Here is a 24,670-nt window from a genome sequence, read left to right on the forward strand (position 1 = left end):
AACCTGAAGAAATGCCCCTGAGATGGTGCAGAAAGTACTCCCAATTTATTCCAGGCATCTGCAAAGTCTGCTGGATGAGACAGAACCACAAGGAACAAAAGCAACCGGGAGAGGCCTTGGGGAGTAAGAAAATACCCGACAGGTGGAAAGCACAGGCAGAGGTTGGCTCAGTAGTTTAGTGTTAGCCGTAGGGACTCTCTCTCTCTCTCTTTCGTTTCTTGCTAGAGTTTAGCTGGACACGGTTTTCTCAGCCAGTTTGAAGATGCTCTCCATGCAGCGGTGCTGTCTCCTTCGTGGCACCAGTCTTTGAGAGACCAGAGCTGATGGGTGACATCCTTTGCAGCCGCTGAACCAGCCGTGTCTTGCTCGTTTAATGAAAGCCAGCAAACCGTAGCGATCCCCCCTCCGAGGTCTCTCTCCTCTGAGTTATTACTGCGGGGAAGGCTGTGATTTGGATCGCAGCGGGAAGAGCGGAGAGACAAGTCGCCGGCCGCCTGCGCTCGCGAGTCCGGGTAGTTCGGCGGAGAGGCTGGAGCTGCTCCGCCCTTGGGCCCGGCCGTCAGCACCACGGACAGCGCCGAGCGCCCCACTGCTGCCGCTGGCGCGCTGCTCCGACGCGTTGAGGAAAGCGCTGCTTTTTTCAATGACCCGACCCGACCCGACCCAGCAAGTGCAAACAAGGCGGCGCCCGTCAGCGGAGAGTGAATCAGAAACCGTTTCGGGCACCACGAAAGATTTCTCCCTCCCCGTCCTTCAGTGCACCCCGTATGGATGGAGGCTCCAGTCCGATTTAGTGCTTTGTGCAGCTGCAAAAGCAGGCAGCTGAGAATTAGATCAGATATCTTCACAGGAAGCGGAGGGCTGCCTCGAGCGTGCATGTGGGGCGGGGGGGTGGGGAGCAGGACAATCTCATCCATATTTACTTATTAGTAAGCCCCAGTTTGTCAAGTGGGATGTACTCCCAGGAATTCATAAGATGCCAATCTAATCCTTTCCCCTGTCCTGAGTGTAAAAGCCATTGAACACAGTGAGGCTTGCCTCTGAGTAGATATGCATCGGATTGCACTGTAAAGAAACCAACCAACCAGGTCTCTTTTATGCCCTGGTTTTGGGTGACATCACCATCTCCCTCAAGGTGCTGCTTGTACGGAGGTGCAAATCAGAAATCATGCATCTCCCCTATTCCAACATTTTGTATAATTGGCCTTTCCCCCCACCTTCTTAAAGATAAAGACATTGTTGGGAGTATTAAAGCTGATCCCACAGCAATGCTAGCAACGTTGGGGGAGCTTGTACTGTGCCGTAACACAGCCCCGTTACCATGCTCTCTCTACCTCCGTCCTGTTGCTTTTTATACCCTTGCTAATGCCGTTCTTCCTCCATTTGACACTCTCAAGAACTACTGGATAAGTGGGTAGACGCCACAAGATGAAGGAATCTGCCCTCTCTGCAAAATCTTTGCAATAACTTCTTGTGTCTGTGGGAACGAATGACCTGCTGGTTTAATATGACCAGGAGAAACCTGCTAGGAAGTACTTTTGTCTGCCTGATCAATTATCTGTAGGAGATAACAGATGCTTCTTGGCAGACTTCTCCTAACACCCTGTGATATGTCCAGAAATTCCACACCTCCCCAGTGTCTTTACAACCTCCTTGTGCATCAACCGGGCATATGGGATCTAGCAAGCTGCCACAAATAGTCATTTTTGCTGCCTGAAAAAAGATACAGTACAGATTTTTCCCTGCCACCCCTCCCAGAAATGCAATGTGCTAAATAAAGTTCACACCCATGATTGGAGGAGAAGCAGTATTGCTCAGTGAGAGAAGTTTTGGGTTCTGATTTGTAAGTCTAGTTTTAAGCACCTGTTCTGTCTTTGCCATGTGGGCATGAGATGTCCCTCTTTAGCAAGACTCCCATTTTCCCTCTGTAAATTGAGAATTGTACAGTAGTGAAGGGAAACAAGATAAAGCTTATAAAAAAGGTTCACATTAAGCGTATGCGTGTTTCACCTGCCATTCCATTTGTGTCTCTGATCTTCTAAATTCTTGTCTTTTTTAAAAAGCCCTTTGGTTTTATCAGCAAAATCCTACTCACAAGAGACACACCTCTCACAAGCAAATATATTTAGGAATACACTGCATGCCTACAATCCTGTGTACACTTCTATAGGGAAAAAAAGCCTCACTGAACTTACTAGCGCCCACTTCCAAATAAACATGCATAGTATGAGGTCTGGCATACATAATCCACCCCATCAGCCTCTCATCATATGGAAGGATTTCTTCTTTCAGCCCATGGATACGAATAAATGCACAATATTCTCCCCAGGTCACCTGGCTTCACTAGTAAAAATTCCCTGAGCCATATTTCAGGTCCATAGGAGATGGCACTGCTGCTGTTGAACGGTCAGGTTACCTGTTATTGCTCATATGTGAGGCACGTGTACAGTTAGGGAATGGCTGCGTGAGACGTTGCCTTGCAGCAGGACTGATGGAGCTCAACCCCAATGGCCGCATTAGCCCACCCGCAGTCCTAATCTCCCCTGCTTTGGCTGCTCCGTCCCCTTTCCCCGAGCAACGAAACAGCTGGTGATTCCATGGCTTTTGCATGTTTCTCCATTCTGAAAGGCTGAAACGTCTGTCCTGTTGGCAGAGCTTTAAGCTAAAATGTGTTGGGATTTTGACCTCAGCCCTTTTACCTTTGGCCCCACCTCTTTTTGGCTGACTGCAGCCCCTGGCAGCTTCTCCAAAACTCCAGATTTGGCCCTTGGTGTGAAAGAAACCTGCCTTGTGCCCAGCCTAGCTGTTTTCAGGAATTTGAACATGGAGTATCTCTGTGGTAAGAGAGTGAACAGCATGTGCCCAGTGGAGGTGCTGGAGGAGTTTGCACATTGCACCCCATATTTATCTTACTACTTTCCCCTGAACCTAGAATTTATTTGGGCCAGTTGTCCAGACCTACAGAGAATTCATGAAGGCTTAAAGATAGCAAATGCCATAAATCAACCTCTTAGAAGCCCTCCCTGGTGCTAATATGTTTCCTGGCACTATCCTGGGAAAAATCATGAGGGATTTAGTCTGAAAAAGTATGCACATCTGCCTAGCTTGCATTCAGAAGTCGCAACACTTAAACTTCCTTAGCACCAATTTATCTCCCAGCCCTCAAAATCCTACTCATGATTTTTGGAGAAATATTTCTACATGTTTCCACTAAATCCAACTTATACTGCTTGTCTCTACTTACTATCCCACTACAAATATTGCATCTTACAAACTAGACTTTATAAGGCCAACTCTTCACAACTACATTATATTTTCATTATATTCTAGCTCTCCTCTGCCATTACACAGTTCTTCAGACACATTTGCAACTACTAATTACACAAAGCTAATGGCTGGGTTTTAGCTAGATTACTTGGTGAGAACTGATAAAATGAGATGAGTGGGACTTTTTTGGCCTGGCAATTGCAGTGTGCTATACACAAGATACCATGGTAGCATCTTGCTTGCTAGATAGCTTGCCTGCCTCTGGCAAGCACTACAACCCAGCAGAGAGAGGCAGACTTCACGTTCATGGGATTTACTTGTTGTTTTTTGTTTTCACTCAAAGCCCAAGATCCATCTACTAACAAGAGCAAAATGGTGGCTGCAGAAACGTGGAGGACTAAGATGTAAAATGATGGTTAAGGAAGAGGGAGCAATTATCATTTTGGAGCCACAGATGGGATCACCTGGATCTACAAATCTGCACCTGAGTTAAGTCAGGGAGTTTAGGGCTGCTCTAAAATTAGTCACCAGAGCTACATCAAGACCTTGTCTGTAAGGCAGTTGCCTTTGGCCAAGTCCACAGAGGCTGGGAGATAAAGGAGTGGCACAAGTTCAATCAGGGATGGGAATTTTTACATTTTGCTGGAATTTTTACGCGCTGCTGTTAAACTGTGTGGCATCAGAAATCCTTGGTCTACTGCTAAATGCCCAAAGATTCACTAGTAGGTCCTAATCTACCTACTGTCCACCCCGTTCTATGGGTCCTGCATATAAATTCTAGTGTCCCCCCAATTTTAGTTTAATAAAACAGAACTGTAGATAGCTATAAGCACCGAATGGAAGCAATCCTGCTGAAAGAAAGAGGGTGTTACGACAGTGAGCTTCCCTGGACTGTCCTGCAACAAGCAGGAGGTGAAGTGCTAATGCAGAAGTCCTGGGTGCACTTACTTGAGAGTAAGTCTGGGCGGGGCCTGAGAGGAGCCGCAGCCACAATAACTGGCAAGTGCCAGAATGGAGCAAAACAAGCATTGTCCTGATAAACGAGACAAGTTGCAGGTAGCTTTGCGAAGAGGCTCCGGGGTCGTCCGTAGGTTGCCTCAGCCTGCACTCTGGGGATGCACACGGTGGATCTTTCTGCTGATTGGGATGTGGCACTGCGGGGGGGGGGGGGTCAAATTCCGTCTGATTCGTGTGTCTCCCCGGGGGGTGCGGGGCGGTGCGGTGGGGAGCTGGAATTCAGGAACACGCGGGGCATTCAGCCGAGAGCAGCTCTATCTTCCTTCCACGCAGCAGTGCCACTTTCTCGAAGTGAGGAACTTCAGGCTCAACTCATCCCTTCTTGCTCAGTCAGGAACTGCAACAGCAGAAGCAGCAGGGTGGCGGGGAGGCTCTGAGCGAACTTTGCACGTCCTCAGAGGCCTCCTCAGTCTCCCAAACCTCACCCCAAACTCTGCTAGATGACTCCATATTCCTGAAGGGCGAAAGGCACTCCGCCCTTCTCTTCGTTGCGTCCTCAGCGGAGTCCTGGCCCGGGAAGCCCGACCGGGCTTCCGCCCCACCTTTTGTTCTTGCCGCGCCTGCTTCGTGCCCGCGCTCTGCACACGCCCTTGGGCACTGCCTTTGCGCTTCGACTGGCCCCACCCCGGGACCGAGATGGCTCAGGCCACGGCCCCGTGCCCACTTACCTGGGAGCAAGTCCCGTCGCTCTGGGGCGGCCCCCGCGTGGCCCTCCCCGCGCCTCTCCCGTCCTCGCCGCGGAGGCGGTGGCGCCGGCCCGCGCTGCGTGTGCCGCGGTGTCGCCGCTGGTCCCCGGCGCGGGGAGCGAGAGATTTCTGGGCGCCCTCCCGCTGAAGCACGCTTGAGTAATCCGAGCCGAGCCGAGCCGGAGCCCGCAGGCGGCCGGGCGGGGGGACGTCACTCCGCCCGCCACGGGAAGGCAGCGCGCTGCGCCCGCCACCCGCCCTCCGCGGCAGCCTCGGCCCCCCAGGCGCCGCTTGCGCGGGCGAGAAGGGGCGCGGCCTAGCGCTCGGCGGGGGGGGGGGCGCGGGCGCGGCGCGCATCGATCACCTTGGGCGCGATTCCCCAGCCCGCGCCCGCCCCGCGCCCCGCTCGCCCGGCCCCTCCCTCCCAGCGGCTCCCCCCCCCCACCCGCTCCGCCCGCCCTCCATCCCAGCGAGGAGCGCGTCAGGTTCGCCCGGAGGCAAAACGCGCGCGCGCGCCGCAGCCCTGAGCATGGAGCGGAGCCCGGGAAGGCGAGCAGCTGCCGGAGCGGAACTCCGCCGCCGCCGCCGCCGCCGCCGCTGAACCGCGCCGCGAGCTGCCCGGCGGCCGAAGGGAGGATGCTTTCTCGCGAGGGGTAGCCGGCGATCCAGCGCAGGGCAGGGAGGCGGCGGGGGAGAGCCAGCCAGCCAGCCAGCCGGCCAGCCGCGGAGGAAGAGGCGCCTCGCAGCCAGCCCGCGGGAGCTGGAGCGCGAGCAACATGCCCGTTCGCAGGGGTCATGTGGCACCGCAAAACACCTTCCTGGGCACCATCATCCGGAAATTCGAGGGGCAGAGTAAGTGGCTGGCGGTCGCTGGCTCCGTCCGCGAGCTCCGGGGCGCGTGTGGGCGCCCAGCCGCCCCGCAGCGGGGCAAGTTCGGCGCGGGCTGCTGGGCTCTCCCGGAGTTGGGAGCGGGTGCCGCTGCGGATGCCCCGGGGTCCGAGCTGCGAGCGCGGCACGGGCTCGCCTGCCCCGCAGACCGCCGCCTCCGGCTCGCCGTGCCACGAACTCTCCCTCCGCGCGCGCTTCTTCGCTGCCTCGCAACTGTCCGGGGGCTCCGAGGAGGCAGCGCGCACAGCCGCGCGCGCTTATGCAACCTCCCTCTCCCCTCGTGCGCGCACTCGGGGCAGCGCAGGCTTGGGGTCGGGGGGAAAGGGGTGCTGGAGGTCGAGAGATGCCCAGGGCGGGATGGGGGAAGAAGGCTCCTCTCTGAACTCTGAATGGTCTGAGCCCATTGCGACTGGCGTAAGGCTAGTTGCAAGGAAAAGTTTTCAGCAGGTCAGCTCCGAAAGGCATATCCGGAGGGGATCTTTGGCTAGGATTGATTCGGCGTTCTCGCTGGTCCTCGAGGTTCCCTCCCCATTACAAGAGCTGTTTGCCTAACGAGAGAGCGTGAAGGGAGCTTACTGTGCACGCAGTGCTATTCTAATCCTGTTTACTCAGAAGTAAGTCTTGCTGAGCTTACTTACATATGCCCGGTTGATGAACTAGGAGGTTGTAAAGACTTACTTCCTGTTAAATGTTTTGGGGATTGCTGCCTTTTAAGGCACCCTTATGTATGCTTTATTCTAAAGTAAGTCCTGCTATTTTCAATAGGGTTGCCAGTTAAGTGTGGACTGCAGCCTTAGTCATCCAGGTGCTGGTAAAGATTTAAGAAGATAGCACCTGATTTGGCCTTGTTCTGCGAAAAAACATACTGGGAAAATAAGTTGGATGCATTCCTTTAAATAGTCAGTTCCAAATGTGTTGAATGGGTAACTGTGGATCTGCCTTTATTACAGATCTTCCTGGGGTAGAGTAGATCCCTTTGTGTCAGAGTAACAGACTCGTAGTTTGCATGAGATGTAGAAAGGTCAGATCCTGCAGTCTTTGGGGATAGAAGCAGCCTATTAAAGTCAGTTGACTTATTTATCTCTGGGAGGGTGTGCATAATGAGGGCACTGAGTGACACAAGCTACAGCTGCTGCAAAAATTGCTTATAAATAATCAGGCACTCTTCTCTGAGAGAGTCTGAAGATTATGGGGATTCGCTTGACAGAATGTGAAAGGGGCTGAGGGAAGCCTGGTATGGCAAGGAGAAGAAGTGAGAGTTATGTAGGTTATATACATACAGTTTTGCAGATTCCCCATCATGCCTTCAGGTGTAAACATTTGGTATACTGTGTAGCTTATGGGGAGTAATTCATACAGACATCTTGCATGTGCTAGTTCCCACGAAGCTCAGGAGAACAGTCAGGTGAATCTGTGAATCATTTGATGATGACCCACCATGCAAAGAAAGATGTGGCTGCTGAGCCACACTTGCTGTTAAAAACAGCAGGCTCAGCAGAAGTGAGCAGGCAATGCAATCTCTGCAGAGAGGACCCCTGCCTGTCGTGCCAGGAGAGATGCCTGCTTTACAGCCTTTATATTTATTTTATATTCTAAAATAAGAGTGGTTACCATATGTGCTTCCTGCTCCCCTTTCCTCCATCTTCTAATGCTTTTTGATCTTGGTGTCCCCCAGATGTTTTAGACTAGATCTCCCGGTATCCATGGCCATTGACCATGTTGGCTGGGGCAGATGGGAGTTTTAATCCAAATGTTGATCTATTACTCCGTGGTTTTTGGCTTGCACATGAACACATTTCTCAGGTGCAGCGGCGACGAAGCAGCTGAGAAGCAGCCAAATCGAGAGACCATATTTCATGGTTAGCAGCTCAAGCATTGGGTTGTACGTATTGTGTGTTAGAGTCAAATCCTCCATTTTACCTTCTGTCATGCAAGAATCTCAGGATGGTTGTGGTAGCAGCATTCCATGTAGCCATCCAGGTGCAGAGGAACCACTGAATTCTTGCTGCCATCACTGTGCGGGAGAGGGCTGGCCTGTCCGTGGTGGTCCAAGCAGGAAGGTAGGGAGGGAAATGGTTCTGTTTTCCTTCTTTCTTTATACAATCTTTCTCCACCAGGCTTCCAACGTGAATCCCCACAATGAGCCAAGTAAAGAATCTAACTTGTAAATAGATTTGTCTGTTGGTGGTTCCCAGGATGTCCCAACTCTCTTTTGGTAAAAATGGGTGAGACAGCTGCCTAAGATGGCTGCTAGTTGGAGTCATTCAGAGTTGAAGAAAGCATGGCCCACCAGAAGTTGCTGCAGGGCAACTCTTGGCAGGCCTCGCAAGGGCCTGGGGTTGGTTTGGGCTTATTAGAGTACCAGTTCAACAGCATCTGAAAAGTCCTACTTGTCCCATCATGGAGTAGACGGTACTAGGAAAGATGGGCCAATAGTCTGATCTGTTATGAGGCAAACTCCTACCGAACTAAAAAGAACCCTTCCTTCACCTGACGATGCAGGAATCTTTTGTAAACTGGACAACTCTATTTATCAAGAAGTGTCAGATGACTGAAAAACCAAAAGGTGATCTCACTAACATGGTGGCATGAAGGTCAGTAAAGGTTTTCTGTGTGCACAAATTGTTGTTCTTATTTTAAATATTTGCAAGGCTCAGTTCAGTGCTGATCTGCTGTTGGCGTGCCCATGCCTGGGTTTGAATTAGACCTGGGGTTGCTTTGTGAAGCTACACTCCTCTTAAAGAGGACTTCAGCAAGCAGGCCTATCTAAAGAGTTAATGCTTGAGAGTAGCCCCCATCCACCCAACCTCCCTGGAGACCACCTGTTATAACACAACAAAACTGCAACCATGTTTATAGTCTTTAAACACTGAAACATTGTTACTCCCCTGCCCCCATTTACACAAACCTACAAGCTATACCTCCAAGCTAGTTGAGTTAGAGTTTTAATTTCTCTGCTTTTTATTGGAATTTCTAAAAAGAGGTCTGGCACCACCTGAATGGCATTAAATATCTATTAAACCTCTGTACACCAGAGGAAAATCAGATGCAGAAATAGCATCTGTCCAGGCAGCTGTGAGACTTTATGAAACATTATAAGCTTACTGAAAAATGCATTCTTTTTTTAAAATTGCAGATAAAAAATTCATCATTGCTAATGCTAGAGTGCAGAACTGTGCTATCATCTACTGCAATGACGGCTTCTGCGAGATGACCGGGTTCTCCAGGCCAGATGTCATGCAGAAACCATGCACCTGTGACTTTCTTCATGGACCAGAGACCAAAAGGCACCACATCGCCCAAATTGCCCAGGCACTGCTTGGGTCAGAGGAGAGGAAAGTGGAAGTGACCTATTATCATAAAAATGGTAAGGTACCTTCAGTTGCTTTGTTTTAAAAAAAAAATGGGTTGAGTGATTATAATTTGTTTGGGAACCATTTTGAAAGACACTTTGTTTGAGCCTATGGATCAGCTGCTCTTCCGGCATTGATGCAACACAATGGAATTAGGGCTCTTTCCCGGACAACTGAACAAAGCTGTTCCCCTAAGCACATTTACTCGAAGGTGTAACGTTCTCCAAGCAGTGTGACTGCTTTCCATGGAATCTGCTTAAGCTTTGTGCATGAACAGGGCCAGGATGGTTTTTCTTTGGAGTGAGGTGTAGTACTTATTTTAGGCGGTAAAATCCAAAGGAGGCACAGGTTTTGTGCCTCCAGTTTCCATTTCACTGAGTTCTTAACAAGAAATTAGCGAAAGAATTCTTGTCCTGGGCAAATGGTGTGAGCAGGTTCTTGGGGAAGAGTTTTGATTTTTCACGCTTTCAGATGTGAAGAATATGTGAGACAAGTATTTAAGAACAAATCTGAAGTACATATGCTGGGTATGTGTACTTTAAGTGGCGATGGCTATCTTTTGGTGAAAACTGTTGTTGTTGCTGCTATTTTTGTGGAAAAAGGAGTTAGAAGTCTTCTCATTAATCTCTGTAATTTTAATTGATAGCAAATCTGTTATAAGGTATGTTGATATTGTTCCCATTTTAAAGATGGAAGAGTAAGATTACGATAATGGAGTAACTTGCTCAAAATTGATGCAAAGGCCACAGTCAAATACTGTGTTATATGCAATTAAAACTAGTAAAAACAATGTGTGCATAGTTAGGTTTTGGATTGGAATGTGAAATGAGCTTTGACTTCTGGTATTCTAGTTAGAATCTATCGAGAGAGACTTTGGTGGGAGCTTCTTTGGTAACACAAGTAAATAATGTACCCCATTGAAGAATGAGATTTAAAGCATCGTTTGAGCACTGAAATAATATTGCCACTTAATCTGACACACTCCTATAAACTGGACAGCTTTCCAAGAACAAAAAGATGAAGTGACCCATTTCTGCTGTGGTGCTTATCCCTTGTTTATGTGTGTAATGCCGCCATTAAATTAAGTACAGGAGGTTTCCCTTTGGAGTGCGTTAACCCATACGGATTGTTGTTTCACCTCATGGGAAAATGCATGCTCTGGCATATATATGTAAGAGAGTAAGAGGATCAGCAGCAAAATAAATAGCAATAGAACCTTGCTACCAGAGAGCCAACTTTCAACGAACATTCCATCAAATAATCAGTAATTACTCTGGGAAGAGTGGCAAAAAGGAAGATAAGAACCTGCTTCAAAGAGAAGGCAGTTGGGGAATGGATATTCTTTAAAGTAAGGCTACAGACTAACCAAGATATATTTTACGTAATTAGTCATGGTGTTAACTGGTGAACAAATCAGTGTTATACCTTTGGTATTGAAACCTAGAGGAAAATGGGGAAGCATATTAATTTGCTGTGATGGACCCTAATAAAGTGACAGTGCTGTTTATTTCTGAAGTTTTGAATATGTTTTCTTTTTCTGATTATTCAGCATTATAAGACTGCTATAAAGAAAGTCAGAATAATGCATAAGCAAGTTGGACTCTTTTTTTATGTGTGCCGCGCATATGTATTCAAAGGGGAAATGCAAAGCAATCTCATATATCCAAAGCTGGAGCTTTAATTAGCTCTGGAGGCCTGCCAGTGCCCTGTTTACATTAATTCATTTGCCAGTGGTGACAATAGAGGGGGGTCCTGCTTGAAAGTAACAGTGAGGAGTGGGGCTCGGACTCGGGCAGGCCGGCCAGCGTTAGTGACAACAGGCGGCGGGGTGTCTCCTGTTCCTAGGAAAAGTAGAATATTGCCCCTTTGAAAAACCACCCCCAGTAAGAGTATAAATGTGGTGTCTTTAAAAAAAAACCCAAACCAGCTAGGACTTTACTTGTTAGTTGCTTTCTTCAGCAACACTTCTGCGAGTGTGTGATATGGCTCCTTGGAAATACTTCAGTAAGAGTATCCTGTACTGTCTTTTAAGAATAGTCTTCTAAGTGTACAGAGAGGTTCCTTTAAAGTGCTCTAGTAAGGCTGCAACCCTTTGGCCTCCCAACATTGCCTGGAGAGCCAGAGGACTCCCAGTGGCAGAAATGTCTTCCAAGGTCACAGCTGGAGCTCTTGCCTCAGGACCCCCCCCCCCCCGTTGGCACACTTCTTCCCATGCCGGCTGGACTCCAGAGAGGGGGAAACACCATTGTGTGTGGGGCGGGGGGGGGGGAGAAATCTGCCCTCAGATCTGTCATATAAATGTTTCGGAGGGCAAAGGGAATACAGGGGCACTCCTAATCTTTGTGTTCCTCCTGCCTTCCCTTGGATTCCTGTAATCTTCCAGGTGTTAAGGATTACAGGCAGCCACATTGGAGAGCAGTATAACGTGGTTCCTTTACAAATACTTGAGTAAAACTATAATGTGGTTTGTTTTGAAAAATAAAATAAAATACCTTGCATCAGGTTCCTTGCAGAATGTTCAGAAGAAAATGTTTCTGCTGATCCTAAAGAATACGCAATTTTCAGTGGATGTAAGTGTACATATTTATTATACCGTGCATATCTTGCCCTTCTGGAATGCTCAAGGCAGGATGTATTTAATACATACTGACCTAGGAGTAAGCCCTGCTAAACTCAGTGGGGTTACTTCTGAGCAGACCTGTGTAGGATTGTACTGTGAAGCACCTGCACGTTCCCCCTGCAGTAGCCCTGTGAGCAGCAGTGCAGCCTGGGTGGAGGGGGCGCTGCGCAAGGCACCCCCAGGGCCACTCAAGCATTCCTGACCCTCCGCTCTTCCCTTAGCTCCTCTCCAACCTGCACCCCCTTTCTCTGCCCCTGCCCTTCAGCATTGGCTCACTCACTCTGTTCAGCCTTCCTCACTCGTAACCAGGCAGGAGCATTTTTCTTTGCCTTTATTTCTTTCAATATTTTGAAGCGTTTGGATGTACTGCAGAGGGAATTGGCTATCCCACCTGGCATCTTGATTCCCCAGAGTCATGGGGCCCGTAAAAGTCCTCCGGAGAAATGAAGATAGAGGGCAGGCCTGCAGCTTTGGTCAAGCACGCCTGATGCAAAAGGGAGTGGAAAAGGAAGTGCCACTGCTTGGTAATGGGGAAGAGCTGCACTAAAGGGCGCTTGATACGCAGCCAGCGAATAAGCCTTCGGAGAGGAATTTCAGCATTTTGGAATAGGAAACAACCCATGCAAAATCCTGGAAACAACCCAACAAGATAGGCAGCCAGGGGATGGGATGGGGGAGCCCTGCAAGGGACTTCAGATGGGGTGGGTTTGGCGCAAAGGCCCAAGATTCAGCACTTCTGCTGGGGGTGGGCGGAGGTGTCTAGAGAGGGACTAAATATTTCATACGGATTTGGGGAAGCTCAAAGCAGGGATGAGCTGAAGTGAAAAGAGGTAGTGTTGGAGAACCCAGCCTTGACCAAACATTCATTTTTTTACAATGATATGGGTCCAGTTTGCTGACCCTGATGATGATGATGGAAAGAGGTGCATTAGCTTCAGTGACAGATATGCCTGTATACACCACTGATTTCAGAGGCTCATGCATTCCGATTTATTTCACCCTGGGGTGTGAGCCACACATGAAGACCGTAAGAGAACAATCCTGTGGTCCCTTGGTGAGCCTCCCATGAGCCATAGGATAGCTCTGAAAACCCCCTTTGATGCCAAAGTCAGCACTCTGATCTTGGAATAGGGAGCTGCTGCTCTGAGCCCCAACCCTGACCCTCACAGCCAGCCTTCCTGCTACCTCTCTGAGGTCAGAGGACTGACCTTGGAGAAAAGGAGGCATTTTGGTGGATGGCGAGGAGACTGGAAAGGCCAGGATCTCCTTTATTCAGGGTTTCCTCTGGTCTCCCTCCCTCTCCTTCTGAAGCTCCCTCACTAGATGTGCTGAAAGCCTTCCTAGCAAAAATAAAGGAGATCGATTGGAAGGGGGCAAAGACCCATGGGACTTGCTCTCAGGTAAGCAGGTATAGGCTTGGAACCTGACAGTTATTGCAACAACAGTTTCTCTCGGTCCATTAGGGTTTTGCCTTCAAGCCCTTATCAGTTCTTTACTGTATAAGGAAACTGAGGTATACCTTCTACATGCCGTGTGAAATTGAGGGCAAGAATCTATATGCCAAGCAGTCCTTGATCATTTGCTGATTTTTTTTATTCTAGTTAAGGAATTACCAGAATTAACACCTTCCCCAGCTGTCAGTGAATGTTTCCCGCAGTCTTCAAGCATTTTAGAAGCAATTTGCACATGGCTAGGCAGAAAGAAGAGATTTTAATGAGAGAGTTTCAGGATGACCAAGCCACAAGCAATTGATCCAATTAAACTGACATGCAATAACACCTCTACGGTCCTTGAAAAATTATTGCTGAGAGTCAGGCATGCATCCTGTGGGAAACTGATACTCCCATTCCAGAGTTCTGCTTAAACGGCATATAAATTGTCTTGCAATTCCTCCCTCACACCTTCTTCACAAAGAGCCATTTGTCTGCAGTTCGAAGCCTATGACGTGCCATGAGCTATTCCTCAATGGGCAACTGGAAGTGGATCCTGAAGGTTCCTGTGGTGCTGTTACACTCCCGTCCCTCAGGCTCTCACAGTGAACCTTCCTGTCCATTTCCACGTTTTTGTTAGCCCACAGAAAAATCAGAAACTTTTTGTTGCGATTTTCAAAATAGACACATTTCTTGCATGTGTTTTTTCAAGTGTATACATTCTGTGCACTCTCTTTAATTTGCAAATCCCAGAAAGTAAAGTTTTCAATGTCTAGCTGTGTTCTGATTGTTGCTTAGGCACAAGACTGTGAATTTAGAAAGTTCACATTGAAATGGGAACTGAATAAATTTCTCATCCATCTCTGGCATAATCCTAATAGGCAAAGAATTTCTAAAGAACAGATCAATCCTGATGGATGTCAGGCTACCCCAAGTGATTATTTACTCGTACATCTCATCTGGGACTTCCACTTAGGGCAGAGAACTGGCATTTCTTTGGACTGCGAGCGCCCTACACAAATGAATCAGGCAGGGAGAGTTAAATTGCAGAATTATATGAAAATCATATGACAAATTATTCCTAAATAAAAGTCTTGCAGAATGGCCCAGTAGGCATTAGCAGCAATTTAAATTCAGAGTAACAATGTGCTGTGCCTCCACATTGGCTTCCTAACGTTCTTTTCTACGATTGCTTGTAGAATTGCTCTATCTTTAGCGGTTGATCTAATTAGGTATCTTTGGAGGTAAGATGCTGTTTACACGGAATATCAATATTTTTGTTTTAATAAAGTTATTTGCCATGGAAATGTACTACAGCTCTTTCTCCAAGGACTGTATTTCACTGTTTAAGTCATTATTGCATAAATCATTCCTGACAGCTGTAAAATATTGCTGGAGGTGATAAAGCTGTAAAGCTTTGACATAAAAACCTGTAATTATGCAAGGATTGAAGATAGGCCTGTGTATTAAACCAAGGAGTGTGGTACTTTGTCAATCCTTTTCGTGTGATGGGTTTCCTGGAAGATGATCAAAGTAGGAGGTAGGTGCGCGGAGACATTCTATGCAGTCTGATTATTGACAGGAGAGTAGAGTTGCTTCATGCTGCTGTGTAACCAGAGAGCCCTCATGGAGAAGAAATGCAAGGGCAGGAAGTGGTGACAGATAGAATGACGGCAGGAAGTAATGATTTCTGACAGGGGTTTTTTTTTCATATTCTAAAAAGCAAAATAGCATTGTCTCTGTCTTACGCTGAAATGTGCTGCACGCTGGAGTTGAGTTAATAAGCTGATAAATAAACTGATTTCCTGTTGAAGAGCAGAAAAATGTCCTCATCTTCTGTGCATAAATCAGCAACAGTCATAATCAGATCAGCAATGTGCATATTTTTATAGTATGTATCACTTTTTCAGATCAAAGCACATCTGATGCAGCCTCAGCATGACCATGTGCATGTGTGGTTATCAATGGAAAAATAGTCATGACACGTTCCACAGAGGCTCCAGTGGTGAAGCGTAAATAGAGCTACAGATTGCTAGGCGCCCTGAGGAACAGAGGATGGTGCCGTATATAGAGTCAGACAGCTGTTCTGTTCTGTTTAGTACTGTTTACACCAGCCTTCCCCCAAGCTCCTCTGGTATTAGTATAGACCTCTCTGATGCCTGTCCTGGGCTCTTCTTTCCCTTAGGCTCCAAAACACCAGGCAGTCCCTTGCAGTCACAAGACAAAGCAGCTCTCAAAGCGAGTTTGGAAGCTGAGCCTCTACTCATGGCAAGGAAGTTGTACCCAAACTTCTCCCCAAGATCCTTCCCTTTCAGTACTCTGTGGGCTGCACCCTCAGTGTAGCTCTCACTGGCGAAGGACCAGCCAACAAGACCTACACAAGCCCTCCAGCTGGGCAGGCCATCTCTCCTGACTCTTTGCCGTGGGGTCAGGGGCCAGTCAAAGCAATAGCTCTCTCTCCTCCCCTCCTTCAGTCCCTCCCATCCCTTCCAAAACATCCCCGCTCTGCTGGTCAGCCTGGGAACCAGCGGGCAGAGCGGAGCATGGGATCTTGTGTGTGCAAAGCGTGTGTTCTGCCACCGAGGCCTGGCCTGCGAGAACCCCATGGCACGTGGTCTCATCGCCAGAAGCAGAACGCTTGACTGTGCGGGATCTCAGTCTGGTCCAGCAAGACAAGGGCATCAGAGCCAACCTAGTAAGGACACATGATTCTGATTTTGCATACAGTGGACAGGTAGCAGCTCACCGAAAGCCACAGCTTGAGTCCACGGTGAGACTTGCACCCAGTGTCCTAGTGAACCCACACCCTCAGCTGCACTGGTGCCCATAAAAGGCGCTGGGGAGGCACTCTCTGCCCAGTGACCCTTGAGGTAGTATTAACTACCAGGAATGCAGCCTGCATCGGTCTGTTTGTTAGCCTCGGTACAATCCTGTAAAACCTAGCAGCCAAAGAGCTTGCACTCTGTGGCATTTGCTTTCAGTAAAGATGCTTAGGATGGCATAGGAAAGGGCTTTGATTTAAATGCATCAAGACATGCCGGAAGTTGCATCTAGGCTTATGCTGTTGTGTATTAGCCCTACAGTCAGTGCCTCTGATTAACTTCTCGTGGTTAGAGGAGCCATGAACATCTGAGGAAAAACTGAGACAGAGGCAAGGACGTGAGGATATTGAGCCTCCTTTCTCCTTATGGTTCCTCCAGTGTCAATAAGAGGAAACGGCTTCAGGAGCACTGAGTTGCTTAGTCTGCTCCTCAGCATTGGCAGCCTCTGCCTGCAGAGTGGAAGGGTAGATCCTCCTGCCCTTCTTGGGTCCCAGGCTGGCCCCCCACATTCCCCAGATGGACACTTCCCTCTCTGAATCTCATCAGGTGGTTCCTTGCTTCCTCCATCTCCACTAATGTGATGTTTCCCAGTTTTGAAAGGGTGAATGCCTCTCCTAATATTTATAGGTAGTAATAGACTTTAAGTTAAAATATGCTGGTAGGTTTCATATTTGGGCCCTGTTGCCTTTGTCTTTAGCCCTGTCCTTCTGCTCCCACTCACCAATGAAATGGGGCCCCGTAGGAAGTTCTCCAAAACTGCATTTGGCCCTCGAGTGAACAGAATTGTATACCTGCCAAGCTTCCTTTCTTCTTGAAGAAGGCCCAAGGATCAGTGATGGAGCACCTGCTTTGCTTACAGAAGGACCCAGGAACAATAGCTGGTATTTCAAGTTAAAAGCACCAGCTTGTGGAAAAGACCTCTGCCAGATATTGTGAGAGCTGCCGCAAATCAGAGTTGGTGAGGCCCAACTAGATGGGCAAACAGATGGAGCAATGACCTTGTAGCAGACGGCTTCTCCTGAAGCCACCCTTGATTCCCATGGGGAGGTACCAGTGCTCCAAAGGGCAACCATTTGTTTGTTTTCTCCTCCATGGGACTTGGCTTGGTTCATAGGGCACTAGGACCACCCAAAACAATTTGCTGCCTGAAGTAAAGAACATGACAGTGTCCCTGTTCATTCTGTGTAGAAAAACCAGCTTGAATGGCTGCTGGATCTGTCCAGCACTGATGATGAGGCAACGTTTCCATAGCAGCAGAAGGGCACAGGCCAAATTATGGGGTGCAGAGCAGCCCTTGTGGCACAAGCCTCACCCTCTAGTAACTCGCTACCTCCTCCCAGCATCTGCCACCTAAGGCAACTGCTTCTCTCTGCTGGATGTAAGGCCAACCCTGCAATTATAGCCAGCTAATGTTTCCAATATCAAGAATCAAGCACAATTGTAACACTTCTGATCCCAAGTCCTAGGTGATGGTTCCCAGAGCGTGGCCATGTGGACCTGTTACAACAAAGACAGCAGAGAGTCTTGTGACACCACAAAGCCTCATCCTTTCTTCTGCTGTGTTTCGGAGCTGGTGCAGGGTGAGTGGGCATCCAGGAAGAACATGGATGCACCATGCCAACGAGTCTGCTGCCCTCTCTGGGATACGTCCGGACTCCTGATTTTCAGCCGCCTCAAAAGGACCCTGGGGCTAGGAAGTCTAAGAGCCTCTCTCTACATGGCTGATCCTCCACATATAGTCCCTAGTGTACTTTTAGGAAAGACTTTTTTCTCCAAATATCAACTGAAAAATGCTCCAGGAGCAGAAACCAGAATTCTGCTCAGTGCCCTCAGATGGTAGTTAACCACACTGAAAACATTATTCCTCCCTCATTAAAATACAACAGTAACACAACATGCTCATTTCAGGCGATCACACCCATTTGCCTTTGGTGGCTGGGATATCATTTTATCAGTCAAGCTCACTGCCCAGGTTAATAGCCTGTAACAAGGCTCCATTTCAAAAACTGCTAGAGTAAGGACAGAGCAGAAGTCACAGGGGTGAAAGTTAGCAATTGCGATTGTACACTCCGCCATCTCATTAGTCAGTCCCTTTGTAAGATGATTGGGTCAGGTTCGTGTTGCTACCACTGACTTTCTGTACGGTGGCAATGAGGTGTATCCAAAAAGCCAGCTAATTCAGAAGAACAGGAGTTGGTGCTGTTAATTGCTTGAAACTAGTCCGATCACAGATTTTATTGTCAACATGATGCACAGCTACTGGAGTGTTCTCCTGCAGGAGATCAGCAAAATGAATAGTAGATGCTTAAAAGTATGGCCGTGCCTTTGTTTAATTCCCTGTATGCCAGATGAGCAGGAGAAGTTGGTATCATTGATATTCACACTACTATGTACAGGTGACTCTGAACTGGGTCTTGTGAGTGTTCTGTTGCAGAGCTGAACAGAAGGAAGTTCCGGAGCTACTGGTAGATACCTGGGTAATTTGCAGTACAGGAGCAGTAATGTCTGGCTCTCAGTTTTGTTGAGTAGCAACAGTAATAAAACAACTCCTTCCTCTCACCCCCCTAAAGTATTCTGCTGAAAGGAAAAACACTTGGAGTAACGAGGAGTGGACTTTTGTATGTAAGGACCCTGAGCTACATTCGGTTCAAGTACTCAAAACAAATTCTGGAATTTGTTGAGGGATCTCAGAGTTCTTGGAAAACACATAGCAAAGTAGATGCCAGAAGCCTGGTGAGAAAAGATCCTCTGTGGGTGTAGAACAGTTCTTGATCACAATCCCACATTTTTCAGTGTCTTAGCTGCTGGAGCACTCTACAATGTGTGGACAAATGCAGATTTGTCAAATGCAGATTTGTCCACACATCTCAAATATAAGAATGTAGGTGACTTCCTTGTCTGTATAGATGGCCAAGGAAGCAAGGGAGCCTATTTTACCAGTCTTCAAAAAGTAAATTGGGCAGCAAATGCTTCAGAAACTGGCTTAGGGCTGCTTCATCTTATATTCTTAAAGAGGAAAATAAAGGAGCAGTTATCACAAGTAGGGGAGCCACACCCAAACAGAAATGCCCCCCCCCCAGAGGGCAGAAGAGGACATCTACTTGCATAGAGTTAGTGTGTGTTCATTTATATCTATAGATACAAGTATAGAAAGAATCAGAATATGTATAGTAATAGATTGCATCTCACCACACTGGGCAAGACTGTGACTGGGTAACTTCCATGCCTGGCTCAGATGCTCACTGTTGATGGACAGCATCAAGACCCGGGACTTCCTTCCTGTCCTTATATTAAACTTAGACTAAACATCTCTTTAAAGAGAAGACATTTTTAGACTGCTAGAACAGGCCTGTAAAATAGTGAACTGTTCCAGCAGTCCTTCAAACAAAGGACTATTCTTTGTAAAAGAGGACAGGTGGCCCCCATAGAATCATCAGGCCAAGTTCTAGGCTATTGGTGCTGACCAACACTGGCTCAGCGCTAACACCTACCGCCACTTAGCCAGAGGGCGCCCTTGGTGGCACTGTCACCTCCACAAAGCTATTGGAAATGAAATACGGAGGCTGCTTGGCTCCTGGACTGTTACAAGGGTGCTGCTACTAGGTAAGTCCATACACAAGTGATGGATTAATGCTGGACACCAGCAACCTCATCCCTTCTTCCTGTATGCAGTTGTTGCCAATCTAGCATCTTTCATATGTGTTGGATTACAACTCCCAATCTGGCTGGGGCCAAAAGGAGCTGAAATCCAAAATGACTGGATGAGACCAGGTTGCAGAGCATCCTTGCTCTTGCTAAACCAGCTTTGAAAAAGGGAGGGAAAGTAAAATATCAAAAATTCATTGCCTCATTTCTGGAACACTGGAGCAATCTTTGCCTCTGAGGCATTGCCCAGATTCCTCATTTCCTAATCATGGCATGGTTTTGTTCTGTGAGTTGCGTGTAAGGAGCTTGTGTGTTGGATTTTAGAAATGCATTCTTCTTCCTAAAGAGCCAGGGAAAATTAAGTGCATCAGGTATACATTATCTCCTCCCAAGACTTGCTGTTTTCTTTCTGCTGCTTCCACATGCTCTGAAACTGCAGTGTGTGCTGGCTATTATATTGTATGCTTCTCTGATTAAATTACAGCTTTATTATAGAATGGGATTTCTTAACTTAGGTATAACCTAGTCCAGACTGACTTAACCAAAATGCAGAAATGGTCCTGAAGCAGTTATCAGTTCTTTTGTAAGTGGATAGGTAGCTGTGTGCAAATATAACAAATTGTCAAGTCACTGACTATTTCTGTAGCTGTTGAAGTAAAAGCTATTTTGTCTATGAAATTTGGAGGAGCCGGGTACTAGGAACATGTTTTGAATTTGGCTGACTCCCAACATGGATTAGGCTGCTTCAGGTAGATTCGGGGAATGTCTGAGCTGAAATAGGACTCCTCTAACATGGTCCTGATCTGAATCTGAGCACTCCAAAAGATTTGGCGGACACACAGTGTGCCTGAAAAAAGCGATACATTATCCACCAGGCTCTACGTAGAAGCAAAGTGACTTTTACAGGCAGAGGGTAGATGGAAATGAGGGGTGTATTTTGGGGACTGGCCACATTAGCTGCTAATCTCAGTGAATGGATTTAGCAGGGCTCACCTATCCCAGTGTCTGTGAAGTGGGATATTGAAATAAGCTGTCACAGCTTCTTTGCTCATTTCCTTTCCCAGAAGCAAGAACACCGAGAGAGCTTTGGAGGGCAGCCTGTGGAACCTGGTATTACAGAGGATGTAAGCTTAGCAATGTCCTTTGACAGTCTCCCACTGTATGCTCTTCAGGCGTCACCCACCCTGTCCTATTTTACTTGTTTATTAGATTTATATTTCACCTTTTTTCTATCAAGAACTCAACGTGGCTTACATAATTCTTCTCCTTTCTCAATCTTATCCCCACAAAAACAACCCTGTGGGGTAAGTTGGGCAGAGAGTCTGTGAGTGGCCCAAAGTCACCCATTCGGCTCCATGGCTGAGCGGGGACTAGAACCCGGATTGCCTGAGTCTCAGTCCCACGCTCTTAACCACTGGGCCACACTGGCTCTCCTGTGGCTTTGGTGCTAATTGAAAGCAAACCAGTTGTAAATATTTTTCCATTCATCACTGTGCTCCACTCCCTGCACCCATCCTTTTGAAACTTCATAAGTTTCTTGTTCAGAGACATCTCTAAGACAGAAACAGTTCTCATATAAATTCCCAAAAAGCACAAGTGAAACTGAATGACTTACCTCGACCTCTGCCCACATTTCAGCAATCCTCTTTCACAAAAACACACAAATCCCCATGCCTATCCTTATGAAATTTTTCAGATTTCTGACCTTGGCCCATTTTCTATGTTGTAAGTCATTTTATAACCGTGTATAAAATCAATTTTATAGAAAATCATGGGTGGGGAGGGGTTAAGCATATCCTTTTGGAAATTCCCAGACTGTGGGTGCTGCGCTTGCATAAAGCATGTGGAAATGATTGATCTGAAAGTTAGAAGGCTTGTTCTTATCAGAAGGGGCAACTGGCATTGCAAATGTCATCGAATTCTAACAAGTACTTAAATGGTTATAAACTGTTCCTTTTTTCAATAAATTAACCCTCCTCCACATAAAGACATGTAACACAAGATGCCATGTACCTGTTTGTTTCAAATTTAGTAGATGCAATCCCCTGAGAAAGCAACTAATATGATGGAAAATTGAATTTGATTTGACAAATAAAACACACATACAAACACACACTCCCTATAACCATTAATTACTTTCCAGTGATAGCCAATAGGAGGCATCACGGTTTGGATTTGGTTTTGTTTATCCTCTGAACTGATCTACACTAACTCGGCCTCTTTTCTGAATCAACAGAATCAACCCTAGTCAACATTTTCGTTTTTGTATCTAACTGTATTTTTACACGCGCACACCCCCCCCCCCAAGAATAGATCTGAATCTTCTCTTTGTGCTTTATTCCTTTCTTCATAGTGTTTGTTCATCACTCACTTCATTAAAAAGCTTTTAAATGTCCTGAAAGTAGGTCTTTTCCAACCTTGTAAATATCTCCTTTGTTTTGTCAAGAGCAGTTACTAATAGCTACACAAACTCTTACACAGATGAGTAACTGGCAATTTTTGAGATGCAAAATGTTCAGTATGCTCATGTATACATGCTAAAGGGATTCTAGAGAGGCATTATTTCACAAACACCTTGTATCTATTTCCAAACTGATTTTGACCTGCAAAACAATTATGGCTAATAAGACTTTAATTAACTCAGAACATTTTATTATGAGGGCATCACATCTGCAACAAAGCTGTCTTGCTTCAGTGGATAACTATCGGTGGGGTGATTTCATGTTCAGGATCTTAGAGGATGGATGACAGTCCCCTCTTTCATTGCAAGGCATCAGCTGGCGACATCATTCCACCTTGCATGGCGCCTTGCGTCACCCCGCAAACTTCACACTCACATTTTTAACCCTAACAAACAGCAAAGACTCCGTACACCCTGTACTTATGGATACATGAAGCTGTGAGTACTAATGCCACCATATCTCAATATCCTGTGTGCTAAAGGAGGAAACATATTGCTGTGCCAAATATTCCTCTTCATGCATTTTTGGCAATTTGGGGTGAGGATGAGAGTGAAATAAGAGTACTACAAAAGAGTTCGGGGAGTGGGGAGAATTTTGAAGGTAATGTTTATGGTGGAAGCATGGGGTGAGGTTAGGTTATTTCATATATGAGGTGTCAAAGGGTTCTTGTCCTTTTTTTAACTCTGAAAACTCCACTGGCCTACTCACAGTAGTGCGAGCCTCTTCACAATTGCCTTTTTAGTCTGGCTGCATTTCTTGGAATGCCCAATGGCGAGGTGAGGTCATGAATGTTCCCAGAAGTGCTGCTGACCCAAAGGCCACATGGCCCTCTCTGTGAAGAGACTCATGCTGCTGCAGGCAAACCACTGTGGAGTTTTCAGAGTAAAAACCAGGTAAACTACCCTTTGGCTGCCTCATGCACTCAGTAGGATAAATGGCTTCAAAATTCTCTCATCCATGCAGAAGAGGCAGAAAAACAATGCTTCAGTTACAGGCAGGGAAGAATTTCATGGAAGTGGGAGCCAGGGCTCTGGAAAACCAGTAGGGCTGTCTGCCAGCTTAGGTCCCTTGTGATTTGTTACTTGTAACTTCCATTGTTGAACATGCAGTGACTTACCCAAAGCAGGTAATATGTTGTGGTGTTGCAAAAACTATGGCTGCAATCTTAGGACATTTTCCGAGGGGTAAATCCCCCTTTATTCGATGGCGCTTATGTCTAAGCAGGGGCACGTAGGATCGCACTGTGATGGCCCAGGCCTTAAATACTTTTTCTTAGAAGTAAGTTGCATTAAGTTCAGTGAGACCTTCTCCTAAGCAAGTGATGCACATAACAAAATTGCTGTGGCACAAGCTTTTATGCTGCATTAAAATTTTATCAGCATATGCTTCATCTGAGGCAGGTGCCGCAACATCTCTCATTTTGTTGGAGCAGGTGAATGTAGCTATTCCTGTGCAGTTGGATCCTACATATGCTTTTATCCAGGCAGCTTACATGGCCAGACCTGTTAAGTGTTGGTGGTAGAACTGAGTCATTTGCTTTCACGGTGTCTGAGAATGTTCTATGAACTGGACAAGTCTGCTATCAAAGATCAGAGTTTCATTGACCACGGCAGGCTCAAAGGCAGACTAAATGTGCCTTTGGGATGCTGTGAAACTTGGGCCCTGAAAAATGCAGACAGAAGAAGGTGCTGGGGAGGATTGTTGCACATCCCGTGGTTTGCAGCAGTCACAAACAAAGAAGTGCTAGACCGAGCCTCACCAAAAATACCTCTTGAAGCCAAATCATCAAACAAAGACTGTCCTGCTTTGGCCATGTCATGAGAGCTGGCTCACTTGAAAAGTCAGTCATGCAGGGAGTGATCAGCGGAAAAAGGAGGAGCCGCCCCAGCACCCGTTGGCTGGACACCATAAAGAAAGACACTGGGGTGGACAAGGCAGTCTTAAAGGAAGCAGTGTGAGACAGAGAGGCATGGAGAGTGATGATCCATAGAGTGGCCAAGGGTCGGATACAACTGAATGGTCGACAATGACGGCTATGTGCATTTTCCTAGTGAAATTTTCTCCCTGCCCTTCACCCAGTGAAAAGACATGCATTTGCTTTGCACCTGTTGCGCTTGGCCACATGCTGGCTGGCTAACTGTGATTGTGCACCAAATAGCATCAAGCCACGCTTTACCATAAGGTGATGCCAGCTTCCTTTCCAGAAGTCACGCTGGTCATGCACAATGAGTTGCGTGTAACAACGCCTGGTTTTAGGTAGCAACACAAATCTGTCTGCTTTAAAAGTTGTGTCTGACTTGTTTGGCAGGGCCCGGCTGAGCACCGTGAGGCAGCTCTGACTATGTGTGTAGCGACACATCTGCATCTACATTGCTTGAGACCCTGCATGTAGGTGGTTATTTCTCCTTTGCTACAAAATTTTCTGAAGACATTTTTTCCCACAGAATCCTATCTCTAACCCTGATTTTTACTACACGTTG

The 24,670-nt window shown here is 47.1% G+C and overlaps 1 protein-coding gene across 1 annotated transcript in view; it reads left to right on the forward strand.

The window, feature by feature from the left end:
- Positions 1 to 5,746: 5,746 nt before the first annotated feature.
- Positions 5,747 to 24,670, forward strand: part of KCNH7 (potassium voltage-gated channel subfamily H member 7) — a 323,164-nt gene continuing 304,240 nt past the window's right edge. The window contains exons 1-2 of the mRNA XM_044417898.1: positions 5,747 to 5,822; positions 8,995 to 9,225. Of these exons, the coding sequence (XP_044273833.1) occupies positions 5,747 to 5,822; positions 8,995 to 9,225 (307 nt within the window). The remainder of the gene's footprint in view (positions 5,823 to 8,994; positions 9,226 to 24,670) is intronic.

This window comes from Varanus komodoensis, unplaced genomic scaffold (assembly GCF_004798865.1).
Source record: "Varanus komodoensis strain SLA01 unplaced genomic scaffold, ASM479886v1 scaffold9, whole genome shotgun sequence".
Lineage (NCBI taxonomy): Eukaryota > Metazoa > Chordata > Lepidosauria > Squamata > Varanidae > Varanus > Varanus komodoensis.